At 41.3% G+C, this 24,361-nt stretch overlaps 1 protein-coding gene across 2 annotated transcripts; it reads left to right on the top strand.

The window, feature by feature from the left end:
* Window positions 1–3: 3 nt before the first annotated feature.
* Window positions 4–24,197, top strand: Rab2b (RAB2B, member RAS oncogene family). Of its 2 annotated transcripts, none has more exons than XM_048355760.1 (8): window positions 4–250; window positions 442–513; window positions 4,917–4,984; window positions 10,540–10,622; window positions 10,786–10,917; window positions 21,219–21,330; window positions 22,859–22,927; window positions 23,864–24,197. In XM_048355760.1, exons 1-8 carry the CDS (start codon window positions 205–207, stop codon window positions 23,969–23,971), a joined length of 690 nt encoding a protein of 229 aa, XP_048211717.1. In that variant the 5' UTR covers window positions 4–204; the 3' UTR covers window positions 23,972–24,197. The 2 variants fall into 2 exon arrangements, with proteins under 2 accessions (XP_048211717.1, XP_048211718.1); XM_048355761.1 differs by having other exon boundaries at window positions 8–250; window positions 10,825–10,917.
* Window positions 24,198–24,361: the final 164 nt, after the last annotated feature.

Below are 24,361 nucleotides of genomic sequence, written 5' to 3'. Positions count from 1 at the left end.
AATGACAGGTAGTGGAGCTAGAGGACGCGTCCGGGTACTCGGGAATGAGAGATGATGCTTTCTGGGAAGAACAATAGAGACGTTGGTCTGGGCTAGAGAGGCTGGAGTGTGGTGGGGCTCAGATCGGTAGACTGAGTGGCAAGAGAGGTCCAAGGTAAGTGGTGGTAGATATCAGGCCGACCCGAATACAGAGGCACCAGGACCATGACTTATGCTTATCTCTTCAAGTACATCATCATCGGAGACACAGGTAATCGGCGGGCGGACGGCCTTCCGAGGCGGAGCGGCTTGGAAGCTTGCTAGCGGGTCTTGGGGGCGGGGCTCACTGAGCTGGAGGGGCGGGGCGGGAGGCAGGGGGCGGGGCTCTGGACTCCCTCCCTGTCTCGGCTCCGAAGTGGAGCCCGGGCGCGTGCCGCTGCAATGCGCTTGCTGGTCTTTCAGGTGTGGGCAAGTCATGTCTCCTCCTGCAGTTCACCGACAAACGGTTCCAGCCTGTCCACGACCTCACAATAGGTAAGCACAGCTACTGGTAACAGAAGAGGTTAAACCCACCAGCTAAACTGTGCAAAGTTAGCCACTTTAAGTGTGCAAAGTGAAAAGTTACTTCTCACTGCCTTAGTCCGAAGTCATGTTAAATGAAGTCATTAATCAAACGCTATAAATAGAATGTGAATAATTAAAAGGTAACTTCAGAGATGAATGTAAGGTAAGGGCTAGTTGCCATAGGTTTTTCTTTTTCCCTTTTCCTTCAAATTTGAGTATTCATAGAAAATAGAAAACCACACAAAAGCATGACTTCTTATTACAAAATTCATCTGATAGTTGGTGGGAAATTAGTACAAAACTCACATGTTTTCAAAGTAGCATATGCACCAATACATTGGTATGCATATGTGTATGTATGTATGTGTGTTGGAAAGAAAGAAGCAAGCAAGAAGGAGCCATTCTAACGTTAGAATGACTGAAGAGGCAGATAAAACTAGTAATTTAAAAAAGAAAAAAAAATACCAATGGGTATTGATGGCTCACGACTATAACCGTAGCTACTCAGGAGACTGAGATTTGAGTTCAAAGCCAGCTGAGGCAGGAAAGTCTGTGGGACTCATCCTCAATTAACTACCAAAAAGTTGGAAGTAGTACTGTGACTCAAGTGGTAGCAAAAAAAGCTCAGGCACTGTGCCTAGGCCTGCATTTAAGCCCCAGGACCAACCCCTCCCCCCCAAAAAAAGATATAGGATTCTATAAACACACTGGTGATGGAGGAAATATTAAGATCTTCCACACATTTGCAGTTAGGCATGGACTGCAGAGGCTTTAACTTCTAGAAAGCTAGCCCAAACAATGTTTGCATAGCAAGCTTTCTTGCCATGGAATTGCAGTTTCTAAATAAAACCCAAGATTATCACTCTTACCACACTGCTATGTTCACATCCTACCTATATAGAAATCTAAGGTTTCCCTCCCCCCTCCATATTTATTCAGAGCCAGATAATCAGTGGAGTTAGAAAAGGATTTAGAGGATAATATTAACCAAACAATATTTTGCCCTATGGTATTAAGTAATCACTTAAACCATACTATGAGAGGCAAGAATAAAAAATGCTTAGTAAAGCAACATCATGCAGACTCTTAAGTAGGTTGGTAGCTCCTAGTGAAGGAGATGGGGGCTGAGTTTTTATTGCAAAAGGCTAGGAGCAGATAGATGCTAGAAGTTAAGAATGAACAAGAGTTAGCCAGACAAAGGGGCTTTAGAGGTAAAGGAGGAAATGATCAGAGGAAGGGAAATAACAAAGACAAAGAATCACGGATGGCAAGGTTGCAGCCACTTTTGGAAAATTGCAAGTAATTTACAGTGGCTGGAACATGGACTTTGATGTGGAAAACAACAAGAAATAAAGCTAGAGAAAAAAAGTAGGTACCAGATTTTGAAATTCTCAGTGGTAATGGGCAGCCAGTGCAAGCTTTAAAGTGGAGTAGAATGATCATATTTCCCCCACAGTCCTATAGAGCCTGTTTTCTTTCTGAGTTTCCTTCTCTGGACCAAGGCAGTCAGATTAATAGACGTTATGTGCAAAGGGTAAGAATCTGAGTTAGGGCTGGGAATATGGCCTAGTGGTAAAGTGCTCGCCTCCTATACATGAAGCCCTGGGTTTGATTCCTCAGCACCACATATATAGAAAAAGCTGGAAGTGGCACCATGGCTCAAGTAGTAGAGTGCTACCTTTGAGCAAAAAGACAGGGATAGTGCTTAGGCCCTGACTTCAAGCCCCAGGACTGGCAAAAAACAAAACAAAACCACAAAAAGGAATCTGAACTAATGAAAATTTCATAAAAGATGAAAAAAAGTTACTTTATTGTTTCTTGTCCATTAAAATTCTATTGCTATTCAGAAAGAAACATAAAAGAATTGGTGACTAGCTAGTTGCCTTTTGATTCTTTTTTTTTTTTTTTTGGCCAGTCGTGGGCCTTGGACTCAGGGCCTGAGCACTGTCCCTGGCTTCTTCCCGCTCAAGGCTAGCACTCTGCCACTTGAGCCACAGCGCCGCTTCTGGCCGTTTTCTGTATATGTGGTGCTGGGGAATCGAACCTAGGGCCTCGTGTATCCGAGGCAGGCACTCTTGCCACTAGGCTATATCCCCAGCCCTGCCTTTTGATTCTTGATGAAGCAGATGAAATAATGAAAACTTTGTTATATCATTCCATAAACATATACTGGGCATAACCAAACAGGGCCAAAAAACAGGTAGAATATCAATCCTTGGGGCAAGCTAGATTAGTGATTTTTCTTCAAAATCAGATCCTCATGCTATTTGCAAAGTGAAATAGCAATTAACACAAACTGACCTCTCTTCCAGTATTTTTTATATAGTCACATTATTTAAGGTTTTGGTATGATACCTTGAGAGAAATAAAGAATGCTAGGTAAACCAAATGCCTAATTCAGATGGTTGATTTCCAGATTTCTATAAGAAAGGCTATTTTACCAAGAGATTTGGTAATTGGTGACTGGAAATGAATCATTGTTCCAGAGGACTTATTTCTTAGATAGGTACTTTTCCTCAATGAAGACTTTCAGAATTACAGAAACAGAAATGATATTTCATATAATACATATAACCAAGGGGTACCCTGAGACAATGGCAGAAAACAGTTTCAAATTTTTAGAAGTAGGCTGGGAATGTGGCTTAGCAGTAGAGTGCTTACCTAGCATGCATGAAGCCCTGTGTTTGATTCCTCAGTTCCACACAAATAGAAAAAGCCAAAAGTGGCGCTGTGGCTCAAGTGGCAGAGTACTAGCCTTGAGCAAAAAGAAGCCAGGGACAGTGCTCAGGCCCTGAGTCCAAGCCCCAGGACTGGCCAAAAAAAAAAAAAAAAGAAAGGCTATTTTACCAAGAGATTTGGTAATTGGTGACTGGAAATGAATCATTGTTCCAGAGGACTTATTTCTTAGATAGGTACTTTTCCTCAATGAAGACTTTCAGAATTACAAAAACAGAAATGATATTTCATATAATACATATAACCAAGGGGTACCCTGAGACAATGGCAGAAAACAGTTTCAAATTTTTATAAGTTGTCTAGGAATGTGGCTTAGCAGTAGAGTGCTTACCTAGCATGCATGAAGCCCTGTGTTTGATTCCTCAGTTCCACACAAATAGAAAAAGCCAGAAGTGGCACTGTGGCTCAAGTGGTAGAATGCTAGCCTTGAGCAAAAAGAAGCCAGGGATAGTGCCTAGGCCCTGAGTTCAAGCCCCAGGACTGGCAAAACAAAACAAAAACAAACAACAACAACAAAACCCAACTAGAAGTTTTTTAGCTGACGCCTATAGCTCATGACTGTAATCCTAGCTACTCAGGAGGCTGAGCTCTGAGGATCATAGTTCAAAGCTCATTCAGGCAGGAAAGTCCATGAGACTCATATCTGTACTAAACTGCAAAAAAAAAAAAAATGTTGGAAGAGGAGCTGTGGCTGAAGTGGTAGAGCACTAGCCTTGTGCACAAAAGCTCAAGGACAGTATCCAGGCCCAGAGTTCAAGCCCCATGACCAGAAAAAAAGAGGTTTGTTGTTGTTTTTTTTGGCCAGTCCTGGGGCTTGGACTCAGGGCCTGAGTACTATCCCTGGCTTCTTTATGCTCAAGGCTAGCACTCTGCCACTTGAGCCACAGCGCCACTTCTGGCCATTTTCTGTATAAGTGGTGCTGGGGAATTGAACACAAGGCCTCATGTATAGTGTGGCAAGCACTCTTGCCACTAGGCCATATCCCCAGCCCTAGAAAAAAAGCTTTTAAGTTATAAAATTAAATGTGTGTTTTTTTTTGTTTTTTTTTTGGCCAGTCCTAGGCCATGAACTCAGGGCCTGAGCACTGTCCCTGGCTTCTTTTTTGCTCAAGGCTAGCACTCTCCCACTTGAGCCACAGCGCTACTTCTGGCCATTTTCTGTATATGTGGTGCTGAGGAATCGAACCCAGGGCCTCATGTATACGAGGCACGCACTCTTGCCACTAGGCCATATCCCCAGCCCTAGAAAAAAAGTTTTTAAGTTATAAAATTAAATGTTTTTAAATTTGAGGGTTAACATTTACTTCTTAAATTTTATTCTCAGGTATACTTTGGTTACATTTCTCAGAGTATAATTACCAAACACAGTTTTGACAAGGGACTTAGGATCAAACCAAGGCACGTGCTCTACCACTAAGTTTCACCCCTGCCCTAGAACACAACTTTTTAACTTTAGGAGAGAAATGAATAAATGAAAGGAAAGCAAAAATAACAGGAACAAGTAGGTAGCAGCATGGGCTTACTGGCACTGAGAGCAAGCAAAGGATAAGTTAAAGCATCTAAGTAAAAGCATGAAACTCCCATTCAACATGTCTAGTTCATGAGGCTCATATTCTTTTCTTGGTCTTCATTGATAGGAGTGGAGTTTGGAGCGCGAATGGTCAACATTGATGGAAAACAAATCAAACTGCAAATCTGGGACACGGTAAGAGAAGACAAAATGATTTATTCAATGATCAAAATCCAAATCTAACATTAAAATCTTACTCTATAAGGTGTGGCGATGGATAGCTACAATCCCAGCACTCTGTAAACAGAGGCAAGAGGATCTTGAGTTTAAAGCCAGCCTATATTACATAGTGAGACCTTATTTAAAAAAAAAAAGCTGTGTCTTTTTATCTTTGTTTTAAATAGCCCAAAACTTAAATTGTTTGATTTTAAAATAAAAATAAAACCAAGGCCAGTCATTGGTGGCTCACGTCTGTAATCCTAGCTACTAAAGAGGTTATGATCTGAGGATCCTGGTTCCAAACCAGTTAGGGCAGGAAAGTCTATGAGACTATTTTCTCCAATTAACCACTAGAAAACCAGAAGTGGATCTGTGCCTCAAAGTGGTTGTAGAACACTAGCCTTGAGCAAAAAAGCTCAGGGACAGCACCCAAGGTTCTGAGTTCAAGCCCACAAATGAAAAAAACAGAAAGGAAGGAAGGGTGGAAGGAAGAAGGAAAGATAGATAGATGAAACAATTTAAGTTTATAGCGTTAAATGTGAATGTCCACTTTATACACATAAACTCTTCTTCCTCTCAGTTTAGTTGCCTTTTTGCCAGAGGAATCATTATTAATGAGTATATATGCCTTAAGAATCTTAATATATAAAGGATATATAAAAGGGATTTAAAAAAAAATGACAATCTCTATTTTGGAGATTTCTCCATATCAATACATCCAGACCTTCTCAATCTTTTAACCAGTGACTAGTCATAGAATATGTTAGATTTATTTGTTTGTTTGTTTGTTTGTTTTTGCCAGTCCTGGGGCTTGAACTCAGGGCCTAGACACTGTCCTTGAGCTTTTGCTCCAGGCTAGCACACTATCACTTGAGCCACAGTGCCACTTCTGGCTTTTTCTGGTTATGTGGTTTTGAGGAATAGAACCCAGGGCTTCATGCATGCTAGGTGCACACTCTACCACTAAGCCACATTCCCAGCCCAGAATATACTAAATATACTTAGCCATCTTCTCACTGATGGAAATTTAGGTTGTTTCTCATTTTTGACTGTTGCAAAGCTTTATCTGATGTCCTTATTTACTATGTCTTTATGCAAATGTTTGAAAATTTCTATAGAATACTAGCCCAGAAATGGAATTTCTATCGCAAAAGTTGTGTGTATTTTAAAATTTGATGAATGTAGTACTGCCAAAGTTTATCTTGGCTTAGTATAATTTTGCTTCATCTAGATAAGTGTTTTTCATGTGTATTTTCTCATTTACTTTATACTTTGCTTTCCCCTGAGGAAAATATCTTAATCTCTATTTAGTTAAAGGTGACTAGAAAATAATTTCTAATATTTAGGTAAAATCTCTTTCTGTTTGTTTGGTTCTTTTCTTATATACCCTTCCTGCTTAGTACTTTTTTTTCAAATTTTTATTATCAAACTGATGTACAGAGAGGTTACAGTTTCATACGTTAGGCATTGGATACATTTCTTGTACTGTTTGTTACCTTGTCCCTTCCCCCCTCCCTCCTCCCACTTTCCCTTTCCCCCCGTGAGGTGTTCAGTTCACTTACACCAAACAGTTTTGCAAGTATTGCTTTTGTAGTTGTTTGTCTTTTTTTACCCTGTGTCTTTCAATTTTGGTATTCCCTTTCAATTTCCTACTTCTAATACCAGTATACACGGTTTCCAATATACTCAGATAAGATTACAGAGATAGTGTAGGTACAACCACAGGAAGGTGATACAAGAACATCATCAATAATAGAAGTTACAGATACAGATGGGACGTTGAAAGTAGTTACAACTGTGATATAACAATCGTTTCCATAACATGGTGTTCATTTCACTTAGCATCATCTTATGTGATCATAAGGGTATAGCTATTGGGCCCTTGTGATGCTCTGCTATGACTTGCCTAAACCTGTACTAATTATTCCCAATAAGGGAGACCATAGAGTCCATGTTTCTTTGGGTCTGGCTCACTTCACCTGCTTAGTACTTATTATTTGACTGTTTCTTCTCAGAACTGTGAGTTAAAACCATTATATTTTCAAGTTGTGTCCAAGCTATTTTTCCTATGTTTGTTTTTTCCTCTTTTCCTCTGTATTCCTCTCTGATTTCCCTGTGCCCCCAACACACATACATATACAAATTAAAAGTAATTCCTTGCTGTTCTAGAGTTATTTATTCATGCCAGTACTGGGGCTTGTACTCATGGCTTGGGAGCTGTCCCTCAGCCTTTTTTGCCCAAGTCTAGTGCTGTACCATTTGAGCCACAGCTCCACTTCTGGCTTTCTAGTGGTTAATTTGGTCTCACAGTCTTTCTTGCCTGGGTTGACTTTGAATCTCCATCCTCAGCTACTCGGCCTTATGACTAGCTAGCATACAGGTATGAGCTACTAGCACCTGACTTTGGTTTTAAACAGCTGCTTCGTGTTTCTTTCTTTTGTTATTGAGGTCAAGTGTTTGTTATTGTGACCCTTAATTAGGTATTTTAACCTACCTCTTAACCTCTGATTTAAATTTTTATTTCTTTCAAGTAGTGGAATTTGAGCTCAGGTCCTCATATTTGCTTAGCTTGCTTGTTCAGCTGGCATTCTACCACTTGAGCCTGCCTCCAGCCCCGTTTTATGATGGTTTTTTGTTTTTGTTTTTTTTGGATGCTGATGCTGGAGCTTGCACTCAGGTCTAGGGTATTGTCCCTTAGCATTTTTGCTCAAGACTAGTGCTGTATTATTTGAGCCATACCTCTCTCTACCAACTCTTTGCCAGTTAACTGGAGCAGAGTTTCCTGGATTTATCTGCCTGACCGGCCAGACTAGGACCATTAGATCTCAGAAACCTGAGTAGCTAGGATTACCGGCATGATCCATTGGTGTCAAACCTCTTGATTCTTTTTATATCAGTCTGGTATTGTTGGAAAAAGAACCTCAGAGTTAGTGGACTGGGTCTCTTATCAATCAAACCCCGATGTAGATTATGTAGTATAATAGGTCAGAGAAAAAACTTTTTTTCCCTAAGATTCTAAGTTTAAATTATAGTAGGGGCTGGGAATGTGGCCTAGTGGTAGAGTGCTTGCCTAGTATACATGAAGCCCTGGGTTCGATTCCTCAGCACCACATATACAGAAAAATCCAGAAGTGGCACTGTGGCTCAATTGGTAGAGTGCTAGCCTTGAGCAGAAAGAAACCAGGGACAGTGCTCTGGCCCTGAGTTCAAGCCCCAGGACTGGCAAAAATAAATAAATAAATTATAGTACTACTGAATAATTTTTGGTAAGTTACTGAACTTGCCCCTTTGAGCCTTACATTCCCATTTTCAAAGAGAAATAACTATCTCCCCCAGGGCTGTTGAGGGAACTGAGATAATTTTTTCTGTCTTCTGACCCTTGATAAATTGTACAAAAAATAGTAAGACTATTATGTTATTGTTAGTATCTTCACCATTATTGCTATTATTTTGTGAGAGTCTTTTATCTTACTACATCCTCAATTTAGTTCCCTTTTTGTGAAACATGAATGGTAAGTCAGGCACTGGTGCCTCACCCTTGTAATCCTAGCTGAGATTAGAAGATTGTAAGGAAAGCAAGCCTGAGCAGAAAAGTCCGCTATACTCCATTTCTGAAATAACCAGCAAAATATCTGGCTAGATGTGTGCATGACTCAAGTGGTAGAATACCAGCTGTGAGCAAGCAAGCTGAGTGAGCATGAAGCCTGAGTTCAAGCCTCAATACTGGCACTAAAAAAAAAAAAATAGTAGTTTTCACAACTTCTATGTAAATGTATTGGATAAATAATATCAAAAGTATGGAAAAGGGGCTGGGGATATGGCCTAGTGGCAAGAGTGCCTGCCTCATATACATGAGGCCCTGGGTTCGATTACCCAGCACCACATATACAGAAAATGGCCAGAAGTGGCGCTGTGGCTCAAGTGGCAGAGTGCTAGCCTTGAGCAAAAAAAGAAGCCAGGGACAGTGCTCAGGCCCTGAGTCCAAGCCCCAGGACTGGCCAAAAAAACAAAACAAAACAAAACAAAAGTATGGAAAATTTGCTAGCAGGGTAGATTCAATGCACAGTGTATTCAAATTGTTTAAAAGATACTTTTCCTTCCCTAGAGGAATAAAAAAGCATTTCATCAAGAAAGCATAGTAGCCTGGTGCCAGTGGCTCACACCTGTGATCTTAGCTACTTGAATCTGAGATCTGCAGATCACAGTTTGAAGCTAGCCAGGGGAGGAAAGTCCATGAGACTTATGTCCAATTAATCATAGAAAAAGCTTCAAGTAGAGCTGTGGCTCAAGTAGTAGAGTGCTAGCCTTGAGCAAAAGGAGCTCAGGACCCAGACTTCAAGCCCCAGGAATGGAACAAAAAAAAAAAAAAGAAAGAAAAGAAAGAAAAGGAAGGAAGGAAGGAAGGAAGGAAAGAGGGAGAGAGAAAAAATAAGCATCAGTATGTATGGGGAGTTAATTAATTGCTCAGATATAAATAAAGCAATATTTTTGCCCAACTACAAATAAGATTATGGCACGAAAAGTCTCTTCTTTCTCTCTCTCTTTCTTTCTTTCTCTCTTTCCTTTCTTTGTTCCTTCCTTCCTTCCTTTTCTTTTTTTTTCTTCTTTCTTTTCCTTCTTGTTTGTGTACATGCTAGTCTTGGAGCTTGAACTCAAGGCTTGGGTACTGTCCTTGAGTTTTTTTGTTCAAGGGCTAGCTCTTTACCACCTGAAACATACCTCCTCTTCCAGTTTTTTGGTGGTTAATTGAAGATAAGAGTCTCATGGACATTCCTGCCCAGGCTGGCTTCAAACCATGATCCTCAGATTTCAGCTTTCTCAGTAGCTAGGATTACAGGTGTGTACCACCAGTGTCGTTATCTTTCCCTTTCCCTTTCCCTTTCCCTTTCCCTTCCTTTCCCTTCCTTTTCTTCTTTTGTGGTACTTGTTCCTTATTCCTATTTTCCTGGCAGGGTCTCAGCAGGAGACATTCAGGTATTCCTGCTAATATCAGAATTCTAAAGGCCAATTAGTTTATGCTCAATTTAGTGTTTTGTATTTGGTATTCCAAGTTGATTTGTTGGAATGAATCTTCTATTTCTCAGGGTACTGTGGCATTCTAAGATCATCCAGAAGAGTGACATGATATATTCAATGTTCTATTTGAAATTGAACATACAACATACCCTGAGATTCTAGTTCTCACCTAGGTTGGGAAATGTATGCCAAGGTCTTTGATGTTCTTGCTGACTTTGAAATGCTACTGGCATTTAGTGGCTGGTTTAAAATCTAGGGATATTAAACATGAAGCAATTTCATGGATAATCTCATAAAGGGAAGAGTAATCCAACTGAAATATCAATTGTTTTTGCATTGAAAATTTTGTCCTTAAGCTTTATCTCTGGCAGTCAGGGGTTCCTTTCTATAATTCTCTTACCTGAATAACAATCTTCATGTAGTTAAGTCCTTTATATGTGTGTGTTAGGTCATTAGGTCACTTGTCTGAAATAACCTAGTTTTATTGGTGTTTTGTTGTCATAATGATACAAAAGGCTGGGCAAGAATCCTTCCGTTCTATCACCCGTTCCTACTATCGGGGAGCAGCTGGAGCCCTGCTAGTGTACGACATTACCAGGTGAGCCAGAGTCCATGGAGGGGATAGAAACTCTTCTCCCTAGTCTTCTCTGTCTACTGGTTTGAATTGCACTGCTAACTAGGGATGCCTCTGTTTTACTTTTTTGTTTGCATGTCACTTCCTCCATGCCTCCCTACATTTGGAATTGCTGTGGCATTTGGAGATGGACTTCTGAGCTACTTTCTGAACTTTTCTATTGCAGACGTGAGACCTTTAACCACCTGACCTCATGGTTAGAGGATGCCCGCCAGCATTCCAGCTCCAACATGGTTATCATGCTCATTGGGAATAAGAGGTAATAGTTGATCTTTCTTGTTTTTGCTGGTCCTGGGGCTTGAACTCAAGGTCTGGGAACTGTCCCTGAGCTTTTTTTTTTTTAAAGGATAATGCTCTACCATTTGAGTCACAGCTCTGCTTTTTTTTTTTAATTGCCAAAGTGAAGTACAGAGGGGTTACAGATTCATATGTAAGGCAGTGAGTACATTTCTTGTTCAACTTATTACCGCCTCCCTCATTTTTTCCCCATCTCCCCCTCCCCCTTTCCCTCTCCAGAGCCCCATGAGTTGTACTGAAGGGGGGAAATGAAGAGCCAGACTTTGAAGTCAGGCCCCACTTTTCCATGCAAACGCCACTTTACCACGTAAACCTGAGATAAGCAGGCCCTGTGAGCAAACCCAGGACAAGCTTATTAGGACCCAGCTGGTCGAGAACGCTAATGACTGGGAATGCTTAACTCTAACCACCCCTAGAATGCCTCCAGCCCTGAGCCAATCAGATTTGTACTCGTAATCTTGCTTGCTTAAACACCTGATTGCTGTAACTTTGTCTTTTGTCTTTATAAGCTCTGTGTAATCGCAGCTGGGGGCTGCCTCCTTACCTCTGCTGTGTCGGTGGGTAGGACAAGGCCCGGGCCACGGCCCCGCTTGAATAAAGCCTTGCCTTGCTATTGCATTTCGGAATGTCTGAGTCTTGGTGGCCTTCTTGGTGGTAGTCTCACGACTTGGCACAACATTTGGGGTTTCGTCTGGGATCGCCCCAGAGACCCCCAAGACCCCAGACTCCGAAGGTAAGGAAACAGCGCTGTTCATTTGTTTAAAATGTTTTACTAAAACTATCAAGCCTTGGAAAATGAGGCTGGAGAATGCTAAAATCATTTGTTAAAGGTTTTTGTCTTGGGGCTGGGGATATAGCCTAGTGGCAAGAGTGCCTGCCTCGGATACACGAGGCCCTAGGTTCGATTCCCCAGCACCACATATACAGAAAAAACGGCCAGAAGCGGCGCTGTGGCTCAAGTGGCAGAGTGCTAGCCTTGAGCGGGAAGAAGCCAGGGACAGTGCTCAGGCCCTGAGTCCAAGGCCCAGGACTGGCCAAAAAAAAAAAAAAAAGGTTTTTGTCTTAAAATGTACGGCCGATGCTTATTCTGCGCGCTTTAAGATCTTTTGAATATGTATGTGTGTGTGCATGTGTGAGTGTGAACATGTTCAAGACTGTTAGTATGATGTAAAATTGAGTGAGTTTTAAGTTTAAATTCAAATGGTCATCAAGTTTGGGCATTACCAAATGCTTTAGAGGATTATTGCATTGTTTTTTTTCATAATTTTCCCAACGAGAGTCAAATTCTCTTTTTTTTTTAAGTTTTTATTATAAAACTGATGTACAGAGAGGTTACAGTTTCATATGTTAGGCATTGGATACATTTCTTGTACTGTTTGTTACCTTGTCCCTCATACCCCCCCTCCCCCTATTGCATTGTTTTAAAGAGGAACTATAGTTAAAAAATGTTTAATTAAAAAATCGGGGCTGGTGGGCTGGGGATATAGCCTAGTGGCAAGAGTGCCTGCCTCGGATACACGAGGCCCTAGGTTCGATTCCCCAGCACCACATATACAGTAAACGGCCAGAAGCGGCGCTGCGGCTCAAGTGGCAGAGTGCTAGCCTTGAGCGGGAAGAAGCCAGGGACCGTGCTCAGGCCCTGAGTCCAAGGCCCAGGACTGGCAAAAAAAAAAAAAAAAAAAAATCAATCGGGGCTGGGAATATGGCCTAGTGGCAAGAGTGCTTGCCTCATATACATGAAGCCCTGGGTTCGATTTCCCCAGCACCACATATATAGAAAATGGCCAGAAGTGGCGCTGTGGCTCAAGTGGCAGAGTGCTAGCCTTGAGCAAAAAGGAAGAGAGGGACAGTGCTCAGGCCCTGAGACCAAGGCCCAGGACTGGCAAAAAAAAAAAAAAAAAAAAAAAAAAAAAATCGGAGCTAAGTGTCAGAAATTTGGATTTAAAAGGATATATATTAAACTAATGGGGATAGAAGTAAACTCTCGTTAACTCTATGTAGAAAGAAATGGCAAAATGGGCCAATATTTCTCACTAATATATTGGAAAGCTGAATGGATAAGTATTTCTAATTGTAATTTTTGCATTAAGGAAAAATTGTCATTTGAGTTCAAAGGTCTTCATGCCATGCAGTAACTGGGACTGAAGAAAAAAAAAAAAAGAGGCTCTTTTGAAACAAGCAGCCCGTAGGCAAAGGGCAGCACCTGGTTTCAGAATGCCTGTGAGCTTGTTTTTCCAATGCAGATAAAAGCTAAAGTGTTGGGGCTGGGGATATGGCCTAGTGGCAAGAGTGCCTGCCTCATATACATGAGGCCCTGGGTTCGATTCCCCAGCACCGCACATACAGAAAATGGCCAGAAGTGGCGCTGTGGCTCAAGTGGCAGAGTGCTAGCCTTGAGCAAAAAGAAGCCAGGGACAGTGCTCAGGCCCTGAGTCCAAGCCCCAGGACTGGCAAAAAAAAACCAAAAACAACAAAAAAAGCTAAAGTGTTGGGTTAGTAAAAAGGCTTTGGAAATCAAGAATACATTTCTAGATAAGAAATATGGAAGTAAAATTGTCCTAAATAATTATTGCAAAGTGAGAAAAGGAGAATTATGGCTACCAAAATGTTTAATTGCCATTCCAGCTTCTTTGTAGGTTTTTTTTTTTTGTAACAGTTTCCAGCAGGCCCACAGAGAAGCACAGGTAATTCCTACAAGTTTGTCAAGATCTAATACTGGCCCTTAGTAAGTTCCAGGTAAGAGCATGCTTAAAACTACTTCTGTGTGGACCACCTTGTTGCTTTAATTGGAGTAAAGTGGCCTCTTGTAAGACTCACTGATCTGAAATCTGTGGTTCGAAGCCAGCCGGGGCAGAGAAAGGTCCCTGTGAGAGACTTGTCTCTAATCAGCCAGCAGAGTGCTGGGAACGGAGTTGTGTGGAGCTCAAAGTGGTAGGGTGCTAGTCTTGAGCTGGAGAGCTGGGGGACAGCGCTCAGGCCCTGAGTCCAAGTCTAGTGGAAAGTCATTCCTCCTGGGACAAAAGTGATGGAGCATCCAGAGGCAGTAAGCCGCTGCTTGGATGGCAGAGATGGTGTCAGATCCTAGTCACTCCTGTTTGGCCTTTCAAAAGTTAATCAAAGCCAGGAAGTCCTAGAAGAATAGTTCATAAGCATGCCTTTCCAATGCCCATGTCTGTCTACTGGGCAGGAACTTGCCAGTCATCTGTGATAGTGGTTAGTAAGGGTGAGTTTGTCAAATGAGAGGATAGTTTAAAATCTCAACTCCCCGCATCTACTCAAAGCTCTGACTGGCAGTGAGAATTTTAAGCTGATGCATCTGTTTAGGAAAGAAAGCTTGTAGACCTGAGATGTGTCCGTATTGAGATCTGTTAAAGGCCTGCAAAGGTAATTTTTTTTAGGTCATCAGATCAGTTCCCCAGCCAGTCAGGAAAAAGCTTTTACAAACTAGAATGTTAAAAGACTACACTGAGGTAGCCCAAAAAGAAGTCTGTGTAGTTGAAAGTTAAAATGTTGAATGTAATTTCCAGTTTTGAGTAAAGCTCCTAATGGACATCTGATCCTGCAGCCCCTTGGTAAAGCAGACTTAAGGATATAGGTTCCTGGCTAGGTAAGGTCAATGCCCCTGAGTCAGCCTGAAGAAGTTATAGAAGATGGATGATCTTTGCCCATCAGCCTCCCCTTTTAGGACCAAGGGACCAGAGTTGTTTTTGGGAAGATGAGGCAGGATAAACTAGAGGCATGGAAAACAGAGGTAACAGTATAGACTGCACCTGTGAGAAATGGTTACAGGCCAAGCCGCCTATGTTGGTTAAAGAAAAAAAAAATCGTAGCCTTATTGGAAATATCTGATTTAAACTTATTGCCCTAGCAAAATGACCCAAGGGCCATTGATTGCCTAAAGCTGTCTTGACTTTCAGTAATGTGCCAGCCTGCAAAAGCTAGTGTGCTTAAGAAGGAATCAGGAAAATACTAGGAAATTTGACTAAAGTTAGGCTTTAGGTTAACTTAAGTTAAGCTTCTCTAACCAGTCTATGGAGAAAGTTGCAGGTAACCCAGAAGGTGTGACATTCTACTGGAACCACTGGGAGCCACTGTTGCCTGACACCACGGCCCCTGCCCATTGCATTTGAGTGAGGATCAAGGAGAGAGTCTAACAGTCATCTGGAAGAATCTACATCTTCAGATCAGACTCTTATCATACGCAGCTGGTTTCTGCTGGAAAGTGCTTTGGATCTGCTAACTAGCTCTATTAAGAAAATTGGATATTGTAAGAAATTTTCAAGCAGATTGGCCTGCTGCTAAATTCAAAGCATGTATGACAGGCTGGAGAGTCACTTCCAGGCAATACCTGGGGTGGGAGGTGTGTCCAAGAGTATTAAATGTGTCCAGATGGATTAGGGTGTGACCTCAGAAGAGAGAGAGGTAACTGCCATCAGGAATGCCAGGTACCAAGGTAACTGGACAGAGATTTAAACTGCTGGGGGCATCTTCATGGAGCCCTCCTGGGGGTGAATCTTACAGATGCCACTGGCCAACCTTAGGTATTTGGAGTAACTGGAAACTGGAGAATTCCACTCTAGAATAGTTGGCTCATGATATAGAATATAGATATGGAATATAGATATGGAATATAGATATGGAATATAGATATGGAATATAGATATGGAATATAGATATAGAATATAGATATAGAATATAAAATATAGATATAGAATAGTTGGCTTATGATAGTTGACTCTGGTCTGGCTTCTTAGGAGCAGCCTGTGCGTGGAGTCACAGTAAATTGCCTTGATGTAGTTGAGATAAACCGGAAAATGTAGACACTTTAAAACTCTAGCAGCAAAGAAGCCCCAGGAAATGTAAAGAGGAAGGTTAGTATAGAACGCCTTGGAGAAAGGGATAGAGAAAGGGTTTCCTCTGGATAAGAAAGGGATTTAAAAAGTAAATTGTCACAGAATGTTCCAGTGAGAAAGACAATCCCTAAAGTGAGTATGTAACAAATGGTAAAGTTGGTATGTAATCAAATTGGCTATAATATAAATAGGGTCAGAATTGGGGCTTCGGTGTAAAACTGTTTATCTGTCGCATTTGTTATGAGTTTTTATGGTATTGTGGGCACAATACCAATCTATCCCTACCGATTCTCAGTCAGAATCAAACTAAGCAAGGAGAACCACGATTGGTTCTCGAGTTACCTATCAGAAGGGGGGAATGAAGGGGGGAAGTGAAGAGCCAGACTTTGAAGTCAGGCCCCACTTTTCCACGCAAACGCCACTTTACCACGTAAACCTGAGATAAGCAGGCCCTGTGAGCAAACCCAGGACAAGCTTATTAGGACCCAGCTGGTTGAGAACTCTAATGACTGGGAATGCTTAACTCTAACCACCCCTAGAATGCCTCCAGCCCTGAGCCAATCAGATTTGTACTCGTAATCTTGCTTGCTTAAACACCTGATTGCTGTAAATTTGTCTTTTGCCTTTATAAGCTCTGTGTAATCGCAGCTGGGGGCTGCCTCCTAACCTCTGCTGTGTCGGTGGGTAGGACAAGGCCCGGGCCGCGGCCCCGCTTGAATAAAGTCTTGCCTTGCTTTTTGGAATGTCTGAGTCTTGGTGGCCTTCTTGATGGTTGTCTCGCGACTTGGCACAACAGTACAATTTGCTTCTGGTTCTTGAGTTGTAAATTAGAGATAAAAGTCTCATGGTCTTTCCTACTCCAGCTAGCACTGAAGCTTAGTCCTCAGATCTCTGCCTCCTGAAGCTAGGATTTCAGGCATGGCCATTGGTGCCTGGCATAATATTTGATCTTTATAAAGAATAGTTATTGGGGCTAGGAATGTGGCTTGGCGGGAGAGTGCTTGCCTAGCATGCATGAAGTCATGGGTTTGATTCCCCAGTAAAACAGAAAAAGCCAGAAGTGGTGCTGTGGTTCAAGAGGTACAGTGTTAGCCTTGAGCAAAAAGAAGCCAGGGACAGTGCTTAGGCCTTGAGTTCAAGCCCCAGGACTGGCAAAAAAAAAAAAAAAAAAAAAGTTACCAGGAGTCATCTAGGTAGTCTGTGGACATTGAGATTCTCTTCCTTTTGTCCGTCCTTCTTTTCTTCCTTTTTTCCTTTCTTCCTACCTTCCCTCCTTCCTTCCTTCCTTCCTTCCTAGTACTGAAAGCTGGTGTTCTACCACTTGAACCATAATCTACTCCTAGCTTTTAGCTGGTTAACTGGAGATGAGTCTCCAATTGGGGGGAGGGGGGAAATGAAGGAGGAGGTAACAAGTTATATTAGAAATGTACCCACTGCCTTACATATGAAACTGTAACCCCTCTGTACATCACTTTGACAATTTAAAAAAAAAGTCTCCAATTAAGTTTCCTCTCCAGACTGGCTTTGAATTGGGATTCTCAGATCTTGAGTAGCTAGGATATAGGTATAAGCTACTGGCACCCTGCTTGTGTTTATTCTGATTTACTGAAAGCTTCCATGTTAGATACTTGGCCAGACCCTCAGTTTACAAAGTGAAAACATTTTCTTACTCTTAGGGAGCTTTAGTCCTGTGGGAACATATAAAATTATTTGTATCATTTAAATATGAAATGATTTATACTAATTAGAAGTTGTAAAGGAAAAGTGCTTAAGGCAGCACTACTTTCATCTTTTTCTGTTTATGTGGTGTTGAGGAATCAAACCTAGAGCTTCATGAATGCTAGGCAAGTACTCTACCGCTAAGCCATATTCCCAGACCTCACTTTTTTAAAGAAGCATAAATTACTGGTTGTCAGTTTTGGCTGACCCTTCAAGAGACTTACAGTTAGTTTGGATATGTGAGTATAAGGTTTAATTTTTTTTTTTTTTTTTTTTTGCTGGTCCTAGGGCTTGAACTCAGGTCTTGGGCTCTGTCCCTGAGCCTCTGTGTGCTCAAGGCTATCACTCTACCACTTGAGCCACAGCACCACTTTCAGCTTTTGCTGAGGTTTTTTTTGTTTGCTTTTTTCTTTTTTGGTGATAAGAGTCTTATGGCCTTTCCTGCCTTGGCTGGCTTTGAACCGTGATCCTCATATCTCAGCCTCCTTGACTAGCTAGGATTATAGGTGTGAGCCACTGGCACCTGGTGGCCTTCCTGTGTGCCAAGCAAAGGTTCTACAACTTAGCTGTATCCAGTCCTTCATTTAAGTGGACAAGTGACTTGATCATATTTTAAAGATCACCCTGGAGGGGAGCAAAGGTTGAAATTGGGTCCCAACTGAGCCTGCAGTCTAAGTCAGGAAACTGGTGGGTTTGACTGTGGTAGCGACCCTGAATAGAAAAATTTTAACATGTATTTTGGAAGTATTTTTCTTTGGGATGGCTTGCATATTTGCAGTGAGGGAAGAAAGTTATCAGTCAACACCTTGGTTTTGTCTTTTGCCAATTATTGATATGTGGAAGCATGGAAAAATACAGGTTGTAAGGAGGTAGAAGTTCTATTTTGATGTGTTAGTGTGAGAATTGCCTTTTTTGACACTCATATGGAAATAAAGATTGGAGCTTGGATCATTGGGGCTCAGGGAACAAATAAGGGAGTATTCACATGCAGACAGAGTTCCTCCTGGTTCTGTGTGTGTATACCCATCCTGAGGCTTGAACTACGGGCCTGGGCACTGAGCTGTCTTGCTCAAGGCTAGCACTCTACCATCTTGAGCCACAGCTGCATTTCCAGCTTTTTAGTGATTAACTGGAGATAAGAGTCTCACAGATGGGCTGACAGGCATAAGCCACCAGCACCTAGCTAAACAGTATCATTTTTTGTACAACCTTTTACTCTGCTGTTCAGTCTTCCCATGCCACCTGTTCCCTTGGATCTTTTTCTCCATGTATCACCTAGTTTTATTCACTTCTTTAATTACCGGTGCTACATCACTTTTATGCATTCTTCACCTGAGACTGGTGAGAGCCGTGGCAACTGTTCTCATATTCCAGTGTAGATTGCTTCCTGTACAAGAAGATACTCATCATTACAGGATAGGAAATCTTATGGCTCTTTTCTTGTGACAAGCATTTCCCTCCCATCTCTACTTTGTTCTCCTAGACCACATTTGTAAAAGAAAAGAAGTGTAGGACATAAGCTCTGAGTGATTGTGGGACTTACCTAACTCTTCAGATGTCTTTTCCTCTGTAATAGAGTAAGGTATTTACTCAGCCATGAAGCTGTCTTGAATCTGAAAAATCAGTAGGGGGGCTTGGAATATGGCTTAGCAGTAGAGTGCTTGCCTTGCATGCATGAAGCCCTGGGTTTGATTCCTCAGCACCATGTAAACAGAAAAAAACAGAAGTGGGGCTATGGCTCAAGTGGCAGAGTGTTAGCTTTGAGCAAAAAGAAGCCAGGGACAGTGCTCAGGCTCTGACTCCAAGCCGCAGGGCTGGCCAAAAAAAAACCCAAAATAAATAATTAAATAAATAAATCAGTAGGTCTGTTGGGCACTGGTGTGTCACACCTCAGGAGGCTGAGATCTAAGGATGAAGGTTTGAAGGAAGCCTGGGCAGGAAAGTCTGAGGGCTTGAACTTAGCTTTTTGCTCAAGGCTAGGGCTCTACCACTTAAGCCACAGCTTTACTTGCAGCATTTTTGGTAGTTTTAGTGGAGGTATGGGTCTCACAGACTTTACAACCTAGTTTGGCTTAGAACTGCAATCCTCAGATCTCAGCCTCTTGAGTAGCTAGGATTATAGGTGTTAGTCACTAGTGCCTGGCTTCTGTGAAACTCTTGTTTCCAATTAATCACCAAAAAAGCTGAAAGTGGAGCTGTGATTCAAGGAGTGGAGTGTCAGCCTTGTGCAAAAAAGCTTAGAAACATTGCCCAGGCTCCAAGTTCAAGGCCAGTACCAGCACCAAAATAAATGAATGAATGAATGAATGAATAAATAAATAAATAAATAAATAAATCTATACTAGAGAGTAGGATTTAGGATCTACATTCTTTAAGAATTACCTCAGGGCTGGGAATATGGCCTAGTGGTAAAGTACTTACATGAAGCCCTGGGTTCGATTCCTCAGCACCGCATATATAGAAGAAGCCAGAAGTGGCGCTGTGGCTCAAGTGGTAGAGTGCTAGCCTTGAGCAAAAAGAAGCAAGGGACAGTGTTCAGGCCTTGAGTTCAAGCCCCAGGACTGGCAAAACAAAACAAAACAAAAAAAGAATTACCTCATAGACTTTCTAAAATCTACTAAGACTACATTGTACTATGATATGTATCATAGTACACATTTATATATATGTAGTACATGTGATACATATACATACACATATATATCATAGCACACATTTCTAAATGTAAGGGAAAATATCCCTATAGATCAGAGAAAGCCTTTGACAAAATTCAAAACCCATTAACTATATATAAAAGCACTAAAGATAGTAAACATTGAGAGATATTTTAATAGTCTAAATACATATGTCCTAGTCTTTAAGCCAGTACCTTATTTAGTGGGAAAACCTTAGAGGCAGGCATAAGCCATGGATATCCAGTAGCTCTACTCCTCCACTAGTGAACCATTGCTAATGTGGACAGTTCCAGTGAGAACATTCTGTTTTCTCTCAACCTGGATCTTAATCTGTTATGTAAATACACAAGGATATATGCATGTGTACACAAACAAGTAGATTGAATTATAGTGTATGCAGGAGTGAAACTATGGAGTAAAAGCTTTGAACAATTAACACGCAGTTTAGCACATGAGTAAAAGAAATGGAGATAGGCAAGGAATGTGACCTAGTGGTAGAATGATTGCCTAGCATGTATGAGGTCCTAGGTTCAATTCTTTGGTACCACATAAACACAAAAATAAACAAAATTATTTAACAAAAAAGATTTCTTGTAAGAATAAATGAAAGGTGTGACATTGATCAAGATGCATTATATTCATAAACTGCTTTGTTGAATGGCAACTCCTTTGTACAACTACTTAAAGATAATAAAAATATTCTTCAAAAAAGAAATGGGGACAAATATAGTCTGACTAATCAATGTATACATGTGAAAAGGGATGTACAAAACTTGATTTGACTGGAGGAAGGGAATGGAGAAAGAGAAAATGGTAGAGGGGTGACCCTGGTCAAGATGCCCTGGACACTTACGTGGACATGTTAAACTCTTTCATACCACCATTTAAAGATTAAGTACAGTTTTCAAAAAGAAAAAAAATTACCTCATGGTTGAAACTGTTATGAGATTCTTTTGGAAATAGAGTCCTTCTTTCATTTTTATGGTGTTTTAAGTTTTCTTCTCAATCTCTTGCAGTGACCTAGAATCTCGCAGGGATGTGAAGAGAGAGGAAGGAGAGGCTTTTGCTCGAGAGCATGGACTTATTTTCATGGAAACTTCAGCCAAAACGGCCTGCAATGTTGAAGAGGTACTACTTGAAAAAGAATGAGGAAGGCTTTACACAGAGCACACCATTCATTATCTTTGTCCTTTTATTAAGAATGAGTAAAGAAAGGTGTAGTTTCATTTTCCATTTTCTTTTATAGTGAATCTTGAAGTTTTACTTTTTTTTTTTCAATTGTGGGATTTGAACTCAGGCCTTGAGGCCTTGTGCTTGCTTGGCAGGTGCTCTATCTTATGAGTCATACCTCTAACCTCTGATGTTTTACTTTTGCTTTGAGTAGCTCTAATTGGTAAGTGTAGATTAGATACCACTATTACCTATATGTTACTTTAGTTGGCTACTACAAGTTCCTAGGCCTGTGTTGACTATCTCTCTTCACTATTCAATGGAGAAGAGTGCATATTCTATTTGCAGAGGGTGCCAACTTAGGAATCCTAGGAGAACTTGGGTCAGGACTGAAATATCATATAATCTCTTCCCTCTGTCCTTCCCCCCACCTTTTTTTAAAAAATTGAGATAGGGCTCATTGTGTAACTGAGGCTGGCCTTGGATGGGTGATCATCCTATCTCATCTTCTGAGTACTAGTAGTGTTAGAATACAAGTGTTTATAAGTCTACCAACATTACTTTTGTTTTGGTCAGTCCTGGGACTTGAACTCAGGGCCTGAGCTCTCTCCCTGGCTTCTTTTTGCTCAAGGCTAATACTCTGCCACTTGAGTTACAGCGCCACTTCTGGCCATTTTCTGTATATGTGGTGCTGGGGAATCGAACCCAGGGCTTCAAGTATACGAGGCAAGCGCTCTTGCCACTAGGCCATATCCCCAGCCCTCTTTTTTCTTTTTGTCTTTGACATTTTTTGATCAAGGCTAGTGCTCTTTCACTTGAACCACAGCTCAGTTCTGGCCTTTTGATAGTTAATTGATTCTCACAGACTTTCCTGCCAGGGCTGGCTTTTTGAACTGTGATCTTCAGATCTCAGCCTCCTGAGTTGTTAGGATTACAGGTATGAGCCACTGTTGCCAGGCCCTTTTTGTTTTGAGGTTTTCTTTTTTTTTTTTTTTTTTTTTTTCTTTTTTTTTGCCAGTCCTGGGCCTTGGACTCAGGGCCTGAGCACTGTCCCTGGCTTCTTTTTGATCAAGGCTAGCACTCTGCCGCTTGGGCCACAGCGCCACTTCTGGCCATTTTCTATATATGTGGTGCTGGGGAATCGAACCCAGGGCTTCATGTATACGAGGCGAACACTTTACCACTAGGCCATATTCCCTTGAGTTTTTTTTTGTTGTTGTTGTTTGAGAAAGAATTTTGCCTTGGAGCCCAGACAGCCTGACTGCCTTTGAACTCTCCATCATTTTGTTTCATCCTCTGGAGTCCTAGGATTAACAGGCATGTACCTTGCCTACTTTTGTTCAGTGGCGTTTTCAGAAACATCTAAGGGAACTATCTACATTTTAACCCTTTTTTTAGTTCACCTTGGAAATCTCAATATTTGTATTCTCTTCCCCTCATTTCTCTATCTAAGCTTAAGAGTAATAAATGATTTATATCTCCTCAGGCCTTCATTAATACAGCCAAAGAAATATATAGGAAGATCCAGCAGGGTTTATTTGATGTCCACAATGAGGTGAGAAAAGTGGGGGTGGAGGACTGGCAGTTAATTGTGTTTTGTTATGAACAGGATTGGAACATCTCTAGCATGTAAGTTATTTCCCATCTAATATCACGCTAACTGTAGCTCTGCCAATTTAAGCTTGTTCATTGCTTCTAATAGACTCACATAGGAGTATGTCATTTATTTTCTGCCTCTTAAAGAGATTATTAGTTGGTCACCTAAAAGACTTAGACAATTTGGGAGTTTTTCTTCTCAGCCTCAGTTTCTTACAGTTCCAGAGTAATTACAAGAATTATAGAGATGTAATTCGGAGTGTGTGTGTGTGTGTGTTTGGTCATGGAGCTTGAACTTGGCCTGGGTGCTGTCCCTGAACTCTTCACCTCAAGGCTAGCACCCTACCACTTGAGCCACAGCACTACTTTCAGTTTTCTGGTGGTTAATTGGAGATAAGAGTCCCATGGACTTTCCTGCCTGGGCTGGCTTTGAACTGTGATCCTCAGGTCTCAGCCTCCTAAGTAACTAGGATTACAGGTGGGAGCCCCCAGTGCCTGGGAGAGATATAATTCTTAATGCCCAAGAAGGCAATTACTATAAAGCATATCTGAGAACAAAGCAAAAATCATATGCTAGTATGCTACTTCTACTCTTTTGGCTCCTACTATTCTTGCCTAGTCACATCTTATTTTTGCACATAGCTATGAAACTTAAGTATAGCAATACACCTTAAAAATGGGTGCAAGAGCCTCTTCTAGTCCACTGTGATTCTTATACCATAGTTACTCATCCTTCCCTGTCCTAGATTGTTGTTGCACACGATTTGTTAGGTCACATAGGTACATAGGTCACATAGGACACTTTTGTTTTATTATAATTAATGATTTATCCTTCTCCCTTCTCCTTTCTCCCATTCACTTTAGCACTGAGGTGGAAATTATTTTCCCTCTGCAGGCAAATGGCATCAAGATTGGACCTCAGCAGTCAATTGCAACATCAGTAGGACCCAGCACTTCTCCACGGAACTCTCGTGAAGTAGGCTCCGACTCTGGCTGCTGCTGAACATCTGGCCTGAACCCTTTTTTCTTTCTGGAATAGCTTCAGACCAGTAGGCTTAAAGAAAAGGTCTCACTTACTTTTGCTGAGAACAACCTCTTTCCAAGGTGTGATGTTTGCCTTTCCACTTAAAAGATCAGGGGAGAATTTGTATAGATTTGGGCTCTTCTCATCCTTGTTCTTAATTTCTACATTGATAGGATGGAAGTGGGTTGTCACAATAGTTTCAAAATAAAAAATTATGTAGTCCTATACAATCTACTACTCACCAAAAATTAGTAGCAAGGGTCAAGGATATACTTATTGAACAATTGATATTACCAAGATCTAGGTGGATTTTTTTTTTTTGCCAGTCCTGGGGCTTGGACTCTGGGCCTGAGCCCTGACCCTGGCTTC

The sequence above is a fragment of the Perognathus longimembris genome, chromosome 10, assembly GCF_023159225.1.
Source record: "Perognathus longimembris pacificus isolate PPM17 chromosome 10, ASM2315922v1, whole genome shotgun sequence".
In the NCBI taxonomy this organism is placed as follows: Eukaryota; Metazoa; Chordata; class Mammalia; order Rodentia; family Heteromyidae; genus Perognathus; species Perognathus longimembris.
Note: the sequence above shows the minus strand (reverse complement) of the source record. Positions and strands in the feature narration are given on the sequence as shown.

Bases quoted from the DNA above. Each gene is read 5' to 3' on its own strand.
- Rab2b (XM_048355760.1), top strand. From the start codon at position 205: ATGACTTATGCTTATCTCTTCAAGTACATCATCATCGGAGACACAG. The intron at 251-441 runs GTAATCGGCGGG...CTGGTCTTTCAG, and splicing joins CATCATCATCGGAGACACAG to GTGTGGGCAAGTCATGTCTC. The intron at 21,331-22,858 runs GTACTACTTGAA...ATATCTCCTCAG, and splicing joins CGGCCTGCAATGTTGAAGAG to GCCTTCATTAATACAGCCAA.